The 12437-nt window shown below is 41.4% G+C and overlaps 1 protein-coding gene across 2 annotated transcripts; it reads left to right on the top strand.

Annotated features, from left to right (window-relative positions):
- Positions 1 to 2687: 2687 nt before the first annotated feature.
- LOC106935942 (protein FAM13A-like) lies at positions 2688 to 12065 on the top strand. 2 transcript variants are annotated; one of them, XM_015016684.1, is made up of 11 exons: positions 2690 to 3436; positions 3954 to 4278; positions 6247 to 6388; positions 7039 to 7120; positions 7416 to 7476; positions 7604 to 7724; positions 7817 to 7900; positions 8366 to 8461; positions 8693 to 8904; positions 8998 to 9099; positions 9575 to 12065. In XM_015016684.1, exons 1-11 carry the CDS (start codon positions 3223 to 3225, stop codon positions 9696 to 9698), a joined length of 1563 nt encoding a protein of 520 aa, XP_014872170.1. In that variant the 5' UTR covers positions 2690 to 3222; the 3' UTR covers positions 9699 to 12065. The 2 variants fall into 2 exon arrangements, with proteins under 2 accessions (XP_014872169.1, XP_014872170.1); XM_015016683.1 differs by having other exon boundaries at positions 2688 to 3436; positions 8693 to 9099.
- Positions 12066 to 12437: the final 372 nt, after the last annotated feature.

Below are 12437 nucleotides of genomic sequence, written 5' to 3'. Positions count from 1 at the left end.
GTCATCGATAAATACATGCCGTGTTCATGTATTTATCCATGTGCCCGCTTATCTTAGCTGCTATGATGCCTGACATGAGCTTCCATGAGTCCCATTCTGTAGCTGGTTCAGTTGAACTGCCAGTCGCTCATGGAGGGCAGTGAACACGGGTCTGGTGTTCATTCGGGCCACGATCTATATATATATATATATATATATATATATATATATATATATATATATATATATATATATATACCAACTGCACAATTTTTAAGTAGTATTTCAAAAGAGCAGGGGAAATGTCATGTTTTTTGAACAATAATATTTGTTGTTAATCTGTTGCTAAGAGAGCGTGTTTTCTGTTGACCTAGTGCCACGAAATACCTGACTTTTACTTTTGTTTTTTAACAATAGCACAAACATTAGACAGCACCTTTTCCCTAAAACAAGTTTTTAACTTTTTTTTAAATTTATTTATTAGCCATGTTTAGCACACTGAATGGAGGAAGTCAATGCTAGTTATACCAGACATGCCACTGGTAGCATTTAGGCTAACATTAGCATTTTGGCTAATTTTAGCTTGTACACTAATTTTAACATACTGAATGGAGTAAATCCATGTCACTCAATATGCTATGACTCTCCACATGCTACTGAGTACATTGTAGCTTACTTTGGCATTTATGCTAATTTTTAGCATCAAAACGCTGGGTTCCAACTGACACACTTTGGAAGGCCCTGTTTAATTTTCTTCAGAAATTTTCTAGTTATTGTTATCATTTATCTTTTGTAATCATATAGTTAAGAGTCTCAAAGTATTTCCATTTCTGGGCAATGAACAGAGGACTCAAAAATGCAATATTTACTGTCACTTTATCAATGTCTAAAATAATAACTAATGAACACATGAGTTATACTAACTAATGGCATTAGTTATTAGTTTATAATTACCAGTTCTTTTAATTAGCATTACCAAATAAAACGAATACTATTAAATATTAAATGTTCGATGGCGAATGGAAGTGGGAAAAGGACAGGAAAAATAGAGCACATAAAAGTCAGTTTTTGATAAATATTCAGTTTGTTCCTCTAAATCTTGATTTTAGAATGGAATAGTGAAGTCCATTGATAATATGGAAAAAAGAAAGTACGTATTTTGTTTTCCCAACGATCTTGCTTGTACTTCTTGCTTCTGACCACCAGATGTCAGTATTTCAACAATTTTGTTTGGTGCCTCTAGTTTCCCTGCCACGAGTTTTTACTGTAATATGTATATTTATACAGCTCTGGAAATAGTTAAGAGACCACTGCACAGTTTTCTAAAACATCAGCATCGTAAAAGTAATGTTCAAGTAACTGAAACAATACCAATAAGGAACTCAATGTTGTAATTAATGGTAATTAATACTTAACAGAGCCCAATAACATAACATAGAATATATTATTAATATCACCAGAAACACAAAATAACTCAGAAGTATCGCTCCACGGTGGTTATACACATGCGTATTAAGGCCCCCACATACTCAGCCCTGAGATAACACTTGTTAAGGCCCCCTAGCAACGGTCATCTTTAGCATTGGTTGGAGAGATACTGCCCCCTATTGGCGCTATGTCAAACTGTCAATTAATCAATCAACTCACTTTATTTTGGAAAATTGTCAACATTAAACACAGGAAACAACTGTGACTGGTGATGAGTAATATACTCCCTATTTTTATAACCAAAATGATGAAATCTTTCTGATGTAACCCCAAGAATATAACAAGTAAATAACACAAAAAACACAAAACATTATCAGTTTATATCGACTACTACGCTAACGTGGCCTGTGTGCCTCACCTGTCTGTTCTGAACTTTTGTAGAAGCAGTTATTTCTACATACATGTACAATATTTTGTTTGCATTACTGCTAATATGTTTTGTGTATGTAATTGGCATTGTCGTCATATGATTCCTCAGTTAATACATTGACATTTTTCAACTCATACCTGTCTGTGTGGGCTTGATTTTTCACATTTGTCATTTATATTTCCTCCCTGTCTGCCTGCACTACACTTTTACATGTTCGCTATAATTCAACTTTGTGCAGTTAGTCTTTCAGTCATACACTTTTCTTTCTGAACTTGTACATGGATCATGGAAAATTATATTGGAGCTCGTGGAAAAGTCATGATTTTTTTTTTTTCTAAATACTGTTATTTTGGTCTTGAAAAGAACAAAATCTCAACATAACTACACTTCGGTCTGTCCGAAACGTCTGATGATGCAATTTTGAAATATTAAACGATTGACGTTTTCATCATCTTCTCAGTACTTCAGAAGCTCTTGTCCCAAATACTTGCTTACTGTGGCTGAAGTACTTTCTTGGATACTCCATCAATCTTTGTCTGTTGAAAAAGAGGAGGATGTTTTGTGTGCGTCTCTCTGTGAGGCAGCAGCGTTCACTGGGTCTAAGGAGAAGGACGTCCCTCCTCCTCCTCCTTCTCCTCTTTCTCCTTCATCCTGCGCTTTTATGAATGAGATGATGATGTCAGCAGGCAGGGCCCTCCCTCTCTGATGCGGGAAAAACCTCACAATCAGATAGAGAGACGGTCCCCCACACGTCTCTAATCCTGACGGAGGCAAACATCTCCATCCTCCTCCTCCTCCTCCCAGCCCCCTCCTCTTCCTCTCAAGACTGAGGATGAGTAATCCAGCCAGTGAGGGAGGGGAGACGAGAGAGGTGCGCGCACAGTGAGGGAGAGAGAGGGGGAGGAAGGGAGGAGACCATTGCATCATCACCATCATCATCATCAGTGAACGTGCAAAACGACAGGCTGAGAATTCAAAAAACCGTCCTGCTGAGCTGAGACTGATCGGAGCAGGCTAATTCCTGAGCACTCACTGCCTGCGCAGGAGGAAGGAATCAGGAGAACATCATCTACGGCAGCCGGATTTCACTGAAACACCTGGACTGCACCGCTGAGAGAGGGAAGGATTCATATTTAACCTCCTTGCATCTGGCTGACCCACAGGGATGAGGCAAATTGGTGGATTAAACGCTGAGTGAGTCATCCTTTCGTTTGGAGGACATGATCATACACCAAGAAGCAACCAGCACATCGTCCTGCCCCCTCAACATGTAACCATCCAGGGACAGAGAGTGGGCTAATATCTGGATCCATCTCAGTGACGGGACTCACTGCTGTCCGTGTTGGACACACTCCTCTTAGGACCTGGTTTATCAGTGTGTCGGCATGTTTTGCTTCTGCCTGCAGAGTTCCCTGCTTAAGCTCCAGGCTCTGGATGTGGAGGGAGGGTCCTCGCAGGGGACGTCCCCAGAGGAGAGCCCCCCTGCCCTGGGCAGCAAGGAGGGGAAGAGCCCCTGTGTCCCCGTCGAGTTGGGGGGGAAGGACGGGAGGACGACAGCTCTCTGCCACAGAGCCCCAACAGATGAGAACCACCCTCCAGGTACACCTGGTCTGTCTCTGTCCTCACCTGTCTGTTTCTTGTCCTCGTCTTTCTCTTCCTGCCCCCACCTGTCTGTCTCTGTGCAGGTCAGATGTTCCTCTTAAGCTCCTTGTAAACTGTTTTCAGGTTTTTGTCTCTGGGTTTCTGATGAATCAGCTCCTTCCAGCCTCTCGCAGAGTGTGTGTGTGCGTGGGTGTGTGTGTGTGTTTTCATTCTCCCACCTCCCTTCAGCAATCAGCTATTTATAGCCACCGAAGTAAAAAACTCTGTGAAGCACACTGACCTCCTTCAGCTCCTCGACTCTCACTCAAACTGCGTGCTTCACCGAAGCTTCGCTCTGTTAGCATTTGCTGAGAATTTAAAGTGGAATCGGAGACAACGCAGGATCGGCTCCCGCAGCAGGAGCATCTTTACAACTAGCTAATTGCTGAAAATGTTGGCGAGCTGATGTGATCCCATGAAATATGCATGAGAAATGGGCCATTATGTCCATTAATTTGTCGTTTGTTTTCACCAGAGCTCCTGACTGTCCTGACCAGACCTTCACAGCCCCCAAGACACCAGCCGTTAGCTTCCATCCACCTCAGCCAGCAGCCCCTGGTGTCCGATGGGACATTGTCCCCCAGTCCTCATCACTCCCCACAGAGGAGCAGCCCTGGGGGTGAGATTGGAGGAGGAGGAGACGGATCGGAGGGGGGAGGAGGAGGAGGAGGAGCTCTCCTCCAGCTGTTGGCAGGCCTCCCCAGTCCCCTCCCCTCCCCACGCTGCTGCAGCCCCAGCCTGAGGTTCAACTCCGACCCAGATACGGCTCCATCGCCACCCTGCAGCCAGCAGTACATGCTGTGAGCATCCGAAGCGTAGCGTTGAGACGTTAACCTTGGTTAAAAATGCGGGTATCAAACTCCAGTCCTCAAGGGTAGATGTGGTGCATTTCTTTGGATGAGAAAATCCAGCTGCTTGATGGAGGTGTGCTGAACCGGGACACACCTGAATGTTGTCAAAACATGTCCGTGGAGGACTTGAGTTTGATGCAGGTCTCTGCAGAAATTAAAAAAGGGATTCAGTCATTTGAATCGGGTGTGTTGGAGCATTTTAAACAAATTTGACATAGAGAGCTGCCTCTGAGGAACAGGACGGCATCGATTCACTGGAATCGACGGCTTCTGGATTCTGGACATGTTGGATCACATCCTGTCATCAGCTATGACTCAGTCAAACATACTGAGGGAGTTGATTTTGAACTAGTTTGCGATTAGTCCTGAAATAGTTTCAGTTTCAGGAATTTCACAGACCTGGGTTGTGACTTTTGAACCTTGACATCCGTCCAGTTTTAGTCTAAATATGTTTCAGATGATTTACCACTGAAATGGGATGTGTTGGTCCAAAGATGGCTCTGATTTTATCGGTCTTCTTTGAGTCTAGAATTGGAGCCCAGTAGTTCTTTTATGTTTTTACAGGTGTAGTTGTTGACGGTTTTCTTTTGAGTTGGACAATATGTGTCCAGATTTTGGTACAATGTAGGTCTGGGTTTAAGAGTAGTAGGACTAGACTTCAACAGCAAGCTGTGGCACCTGTTGATACCGTGTCTCGATATGAGACTGGGTGTTTGATTGATGAGGAGTAAAATTGAGTTTTATTTCTCCTGTGCAGCTCTAGACGAGCATGTTGTTGGCTTTAAATCAAATCTGGGTTTTGACCACAACAGTTGTAGATGTGGGAATTTGCTGGTGGTTTTCACTTGACATTACCAATCTGGCGGTGGATATCTTGACGTGGCTTTTGTTTTGTTTCTTCGGGAACCCTATTTGGACTCATTTACACTAATATTCCTTGGTATTTGGTTCTGTAGTGGTTCTAATTTGTCAGTCCACAGAGTCAGGTCTGGGATCGGGCAGGACGGTTCCAAAACTTCAATCTGCTCCTGGTGAATACATTGTGCTGTAAGATGACATTTCTTTTAATATCCAGCTTTCTAACAGCTCCCCAAATATTAGACAGTGTGCATTCTTATGCAACCACATGAATTCATTTTTTACTTCATTAGTGCTTTTGTGTTTTTCAGTTGGGTTGATGGGTTACAGGTCAACATTGCAGGTGGAGAAAGTTCTGCGGTGATTTATTTTGATCTCTTCTTTTTTGCCATCAGAAAATAATCAACATTTTAATGGGAAAATGTAGATTTTTTTTTTGTATCCATTTTAGGCTCCTCTGAATGTTCATTCATAGTAATAGGCAGAGACACAGTGTGGGACTGGTTATATGAATGTCTTTTGGTTATTGTCAGACATAAAGAATTTTCCTTCCGACATACTATCACAAGATTTATAAAAAACAAGCAGAGCATGTTGAGTGAACTCTAGTGAGACTGTTTTTTTCTTTCTGTCCTGATGAGTTGATTTTATTCTAACCTTGTGTCTCCCTTTTTAATGCATCTTACATAATCCATCCATTATTTTATCTTTAGAGCCAAAGCTTGAGGCAGGGGGTCAAAATGTGTCCATGACCCAGATTGTGGTTTGATGTCTCACTAGACTCTCTCTCTCTCTCTCTCTCTCTCTCTCTCTCTCTCTCTTGCCATATCACCGAATTTGACGGCGATATGGAAGGTTGGATTTTCCACATTATTCAGGCATTTTTAAGAATTGACTCCCTGATTATGGGTACGGCTCTGAGCGTTGATGCTAAGCAGAAATGAGTAAAAACTGACACATAATATCAAGTTTGAATTTCACTGAGGCCCTGGTTTGTAGTTTATGTTCAGCAGACAGATGAAAACTAGCGAAGCTGAACCCTTACGTTCCTCTATGCAGGTGCAGGAGTCTCGGGGACAGGACTGAGGTTTCAGAGGACGAGTGTCCAGCGTCCATCCCTTTCCTCACCCGACACATTCAGAGCCTGAAGAAGAGGGTTCGCAGGTTTGAGGATCAGTTTGAGCAGGAAATGAACTACAAGGTAAATCTGCACTTCCCCTCTCGCGTGATGACGTAACGGCCGCCTAAATCAGTTTAAAGGCTTCAAATGCGGCTTCTTTTTCTCTTCCTATTTTCGCTTTATTTATGGGATATATTTGGATATCACCGTGGAGTAGAACAACAGGAAAACGCATGATTTCCAGCTGTGTGTTTATATATTCAGAATATAATCCACAAAAATAGCCAGTGACTTTACCCTTCTCAACAACTTAAAATTCATACAAATAATCTGAACTTTTAAGATGGTTTTAAAGGGCAGGAGATCTCAGCAGACAGCATCTAAGATTAGCATGAGAGCTAATCTTCCCGTTCTGAGTAGAAAGCTGAGGAAAACCTGCTCAACACACGTGAGAGACAGAAACTCCCCGTTTACTGCATGTGTATAAAAGCATTAGAAACTTGTTCACGTCGTAATAGTCAGATAAGTTGTATGCTATGGTGCTTATTCACGCCCCTCTTCTGAATGCCGCCCCGGACAACTTCCCAAAACTTCAACTGTCTACTGATATGTAAAGTCTAGTATTTGACTAGATATTTCTGTGGATATTTGTTGTTATGATTTATTTTAAATGGTTTTGAATTCTTTAGTTAATCTGAATCGTCGTCTGTTTTGTGTTTGTTTTTTTTCAGCCGTCCCACAACGATAAATACTCAAACCCGGAGATGATCAGAGTGATGAGTGAGCTGGCAAAAGCTCGCAAACAACTTAAAGGTAAAAAATGCAACAAAGATCTGTCCCAGCTTATTAAAAAAAAAAAAAAAAAAAAAGAAACTGATTTGAAGTTAGATTTTTCTCAATTACTACAACAAATCTGCTGCAGTTCGAACAAATATGAAAAAGACTAATAAAAAACAACAAACCACATGTTAGGTATTTAATTGGTCTTGCTATAATATCTTCTGTTTTCTCTGCAGCAAATGCCATAAACAGTTGGTTCAGTTCCATTTTTAATGTAAATGTTACTCACCTTGTTTTTGAGGTTGTTCTGAATGTGTGTCCTCCGCAGAGTTGAGGCTTCGACAGTCGGTGTTTGAGTCAAAGGAGCAGGAATCCAGCGAAACATGCAGGTAATATTCCATACAATTTCATCCATTCATTGTTTGAAGACCCTTAGAAGTGTCAGGATTTACATAGCTAAATTAATTAATTAGAGCAATAATATGTTCATCTGGGTTCTTTACACTTAATCTGCAGATCGGGTTCCGGCCAGCAGGGGGCGTCGGACCACAAACCATCTCTAGAGGAAACTGTGGAGTCTCTGTTCAGGCGGCTGAGAGAAAAGAGACAGTCTCTGGGTCTCCCTGACAACATGAAGGTTTGTGTTCGCTGTGACGGCTGTCTGAGGTGCTCCTGTGAGCTGAGCCTGAGCTCCGCTTTGACTTCCTGTCTGCTCATGTCGGTGTACAGGAAATGACGCAGGCACAGATGGTCCTGGAGAAGATCACACTGCAGAAATGTTTGCTGTACTTTGAGAGTGTTCACGGCCAACCAGTAAGGCCCCAGTGGAAACTTTACCTTCATCTCAGATACTTAATGGGCAGGGAAGTCCCGATACAACTTTTAAATTTCTGATGTATCGATATTGACCCGATATTATATCAGCACAATTCATATGTACTTATATTCGTTATTTTGTCATAAGGAATGCTAGAAAAGGCTTTATCAAACAGTAAACAATAGCCAACAACTATGTATTGGTTATTATTAAACAATCGGTCTGGAGTGGAAGCAGAGTGCTTCTAATGGTTTTATTGGAGATTTAAAATGCCGATACAATCTGATACTCGTTTTTTTTTTTCTTGGCTTATATCGGACCGATTTCTGATATCAATATTGGATCGGGACAACCTTATTAGTGAGGCTTTTTTCCCCTTTAGTTTGTGTAGAAATGCTGTTGAAAAGCTCATGTCAACATAAAGGGTTTCAGAGGTTTATCACCTCCTTTTTATCCTTCAGGGAACGAAGCAGGAGAAGAACCTGGTGAAGCCTCTTTATGACCGCTACCAGATGATCAAACGGTTACTGTGTGCCAGTCCCACCATCACCACCATAGTGAGAAACAAACACACACACGCAAATTGTTCTTGACCAGTTTTGCTTCTTTCTCAATTAGAAAAAAATACTTGAATCAGAAGCAGATTCTGTCCTGGTGATGCTCTTAATAAAAATATATTTCAGCTTTTACTTAACTGAAGCTTAAATGTAGCTGAAAATCAGTTTAATGTCTAAATTACGAAGACAAAACCACCGAAGCCTAATCCATTTTCTGTTTCTGTCCCACAGGAGGAAGAGGAGGGCTCAGATGAAGAGTCTCTGACCTCCTCGGTGGTTAGTGACATTCTAGTGCCGCCTTCTTGCAGAGCGACGTGGCCAGCCGCCAACGAGGAGGACAGCGACCGGGACAGCGACCCGGCCTTCGTGTCCCCAATAGACGAGGTGAAAGCCGTCCGTCAGCAGGGCGCTCTCACCACGGCCAACCTGCATGAAGCGTCCAGGTGTGCCTTTAACAACAGCGTCTGCGTTCTTCATGTTTTACGCTACAACAGAGCCGAATGCCTTTTAACCCTTCTGTCCTCCCGCTGGTTAAGGTCTCAGCTGTTGGAGTGTTTGCGGCAAACCAGAGCTGAGAAGAAGATCAGGAGGAAAGTTCTGAGGGAGTTCGAGGACGAGTTTTACCGCCAGACCGGACGGTACGTTAAGCTAACAGCACCAGTTCTAAATCATGAGGGAATACACATTTGCAATTGTTAAACTTTGCAATGTTTCGGTACCGATTGGTCACAAGAAACTTGGCAAAACGTTTGTCCTAGAGCTTCTGTTGGTGCAGAAAACGTGGAAGAATCCCCCTTTAAGAAACAAAGTATTGAGGATTCTGTTCACTTCTGGATGTGATCTAAATGAATCAAAAGCTTTGTAAACGTGTCTGTGATGAGTCATCAGTGATGGAGTTCCCCCTTTCAGCTCAGCTGAAGTGACGTGAAACCTGTGTGCACTGCAAAAACAAAAGCAAAGAAAAAGTCTCTAATTTACGGTAAAATACCAGCAGCAGTGGTTGCCAGAATTTTACTTTTTAATCATTAAAAAGTGATTTGATCGGGATTTGTTTTTGACTAAACGAGCAGCCGTACATGGTGTAACTTATGAAGTGACTGGTTCTCCCAACAGGGTCTGCCAGAAGGAGGACCGCACTCCGATAAAGGAGGAATACCAGGAATACAAACAGCTCAAAGCCAAACTGCGGCTGCTGGAGGTTCTGCTCAGCAAACAGGATGTCACCCAAACCCCCTGAAGGCAAACAACAGATGTAAACTATGAAAAAAAAAAACTGAATCAGATGTTGAAAATTAGTGCCATACGTCAGACAGGACCGTAACAATACATCTTCAAGATAGCAGTGTTTCGACACATCGTCTGAAATGATTCTGACCCGTTTTCCACATGTTTCTCACACATTTCTGACGTGTTTCAAACATGTTTTCAGGTATTCACTTTAATTTGTCTTCAGTATCAGTTCAACATATCGCACAAGTGCAAAATCCATTTACGGCGTCATTTATCCCACAGCGTCTTAACAGAACTTCCATGCGTCAGAGACTCGCAGAGTTTATGCGGTTTGTCGTTTGATCGACGGAAAACGTGTTCATAGTATGTTTAAAAGGTTGTCCTCTTGTGTGTTTGAAGTGTCGCCTGTGTGTGTCCGTATGTCTGAAACTGTGTGACTTTGTGTTTGACGTTTCCGGCGTGAGCCACTCCCCCCCTCTTCCCTCTTAAACTGCCGTTAAGCTGATCAGTCAAAACGTCCGGACTTTGGCCGCACACCGAAACTTCACTCTGAGTGACTTCTGCTCCGGTCTAGGCCCAGTTTAATACGAACAAACATTCCTTCAGTCTCAGACGTTCATTTTTTTTAAATAAATGGGTCTGAGCACGTTTTCATTTGTGAGGAAAGTTGCACAGATGGCTGAGATGCTTTCATTTTACCACATGAAGACGACCAACCTTTAAAAAAATAGATCATCAGGTCCACTTTATTCCTGGCTGTAGGATTAACTACATTAGTTACTTCTGGCACAATAATGGCAGCTGCTTCAAAATGCTTCATTTTTGTACATTTTAACAAAAATCACACACCAACGAGCGCGTCTCAACTGAATCTCAGACATGTCTGAACATGCCTACTTTTGGCAATAGTTACAAATTTAATCTGACAAAGCTTGACCATATATTGCTTATTTTAGAAATGATCGCTAAAAACAGTCTAATGCACAACTTGATGTCTTAAGTCACTTAAAAACATTGAAATAACCAAATGAATTCTATATTAAGTAATTTTTTTTCCCCCTTCACTGCGATCGTCAGTAGCAGAGAATCTGAAGAGACGGACAAATGTTTAATTTTATTTTACATTCGAGTTCATCCCCAGTCCTGAAGGTACTGGCACGATAATGTTATTCAAATTCAAAAATCACGTTTAACGTATAAAAGCCTGATGTTCCCACATGTTTTTAATCACTATTTGCTCTGACAGAGACGCCTTGTTTACATGCTAAAATGTTACTGAGTGAAGTTTTCAACAATCTATCACAGCATCCAGGAATAAAGTGGATCGGTAAAGCAACTTTCTCAAAGCAGATAAACAAAGATTAATAATGAAAAGAAAGACATATATAAAAAAAGTGTTAACTTAAATATACATATATATATTTTTAATAGCTTTGCTTCAAAATTAAAAACAGTAAATAACATATAAGGTTATTTTCGGTTATTTACCGTTTATAGTCAAAATTCAGTTTGCGTTCCAACAGACTGGAGAAATAGCTTGACTGTGAAGCCACAATAGTTTTTACATTTATATTTTTTGAAATCTAGTTTTAACATTTGTGCCTTTAATAATCACGGTGGTATTAACGACGTTGACATGAAGCTGTGACTCAAAACACGAGAACAATCCGTTCCGCTTTTTAGCTCCGGTTTAGGGAAGGAAATATGATTTGTTTTTAATCCGAACGAGCTGCTTCCTATTATAAAGTAGAACCAAAATATTAGAATTATTTTTAGCCATTCGGTTATATGTAAATATAATGTTTGTCGCTGTTGGGTCAGAATGGTTTTGAGAGGAAAACATCGGAGGGATCCTCCGCCCCAGCATCATCGATGTACCTGTGACGTCACTTTAATCGCAGAAGGACGTCCATCGCTCAGTGTTTAATCCGACTGCTGAATGAACAGAGATTCATGTTTTAATACATCCAAGCACTTTAAATAAAAAAATATAAAAAAAAGGGAAAAATCATTTTCACCCCAAAAACTCAATATGCAAACGGGTTTAGTTGCTCCGGTGACATTTAGTTTTCCACATCTTGAACGGATTGGAGTTTCAGTTGTTCGGGATAAGAGTGCCGACGGATAATCTGTAAATAATCTGTGACTGTGCGAGATGTAAAAAAAAAAAAAAAAAAGGGCTTCCAGAGGCTGCAGGGCTCAAATGTCAAACATCACACGAGTAACGTCTGTGTGCCGGTAGATCCGAACCGAACCGTGATGCATTTTTACAGTTACGTGCCGAGTGAAGCTGGAGAACAAATCCGTTTTTCCCCCCAGTTTGTGACGATGAATCAATCATACGACAGCCGGCTTAACAAGAAAAAACAAAACATCACGTTTAACGATGAAAATGTGCTCCGTTGTTGAGGAAAAGCATGTGTAAAATAATCATAATCGAGCTTGTGGGTTCCGTTATGTGCAAAGAAACCTCGGTAGTCTCCTGTAACCCCCCCGACTTCTCTGATGAAATGTGTTTTGCCTGACCGAGGTTTAGTTGTCTGCTGACTTCCTGAAGCCGCCGAATGCACGTCAGTGTTGCTGTAGTGACCTTATCCATGCTGCTGTGACGATTATTATTGTTCCTGTAATGTATAACCCTGGCCTGGCTGAGACGTTTCTATACAGACAAGTTTAAAATAAATATTTTTGCTATAAACGTGAGTTTGTCATTTTTAATTGAGTTAAATCTTTTAGCGGAGGTTTA

Source organism: Poecilia latipinna, unplaced genomic scaffold (genome assembly GCF_001443285.1).
Source record: "Poecilia latipinna isolate Pla-1442-1.1 unplaced genomic scaffold, P_latipinna-1.0 Scaffold2047, whole genome shotgun sequence".
NCBI classification, from domain to species: domain Eukaryota; kingdom Metazoa; phylum Chordata; class Actinopteri; order Cyprinodontiformes; family Poeciliidae; genus Poecilia; species Poecilia latipinna.
This window is presented reverse-complemented; position numbering and strand designations above follow the sequence as displayed.

What these genes read in the sequence shown, in the direction of transcription:
- LOC106935942 (XM_015016683.1), top strand. Translation starts at nt 3,223, where the DNA reads ATGTTTTGCTTCTGCCTGCAGAGTTCCCTGCTTAAGCTCCAGGCTCTG. An exon ending in GAATCCAGCGAAACATGCAG is followed by an intron (nt 7,477 to 7,603) that starts GTAATATTCCAT and finishes CTTAATCTGCAG; the next exon opens with ATCGGGTTCCGGCCAGCAGG. An exon ending in TTTTACCGCCAGACCGGACG is followed by an intron (nt 9,100 to 9,574) that starts GTACGTTAAGCT and finishes TTCTCCCAACAG; the next exon opens with GGTCTGCCAGAAGGAGGACC.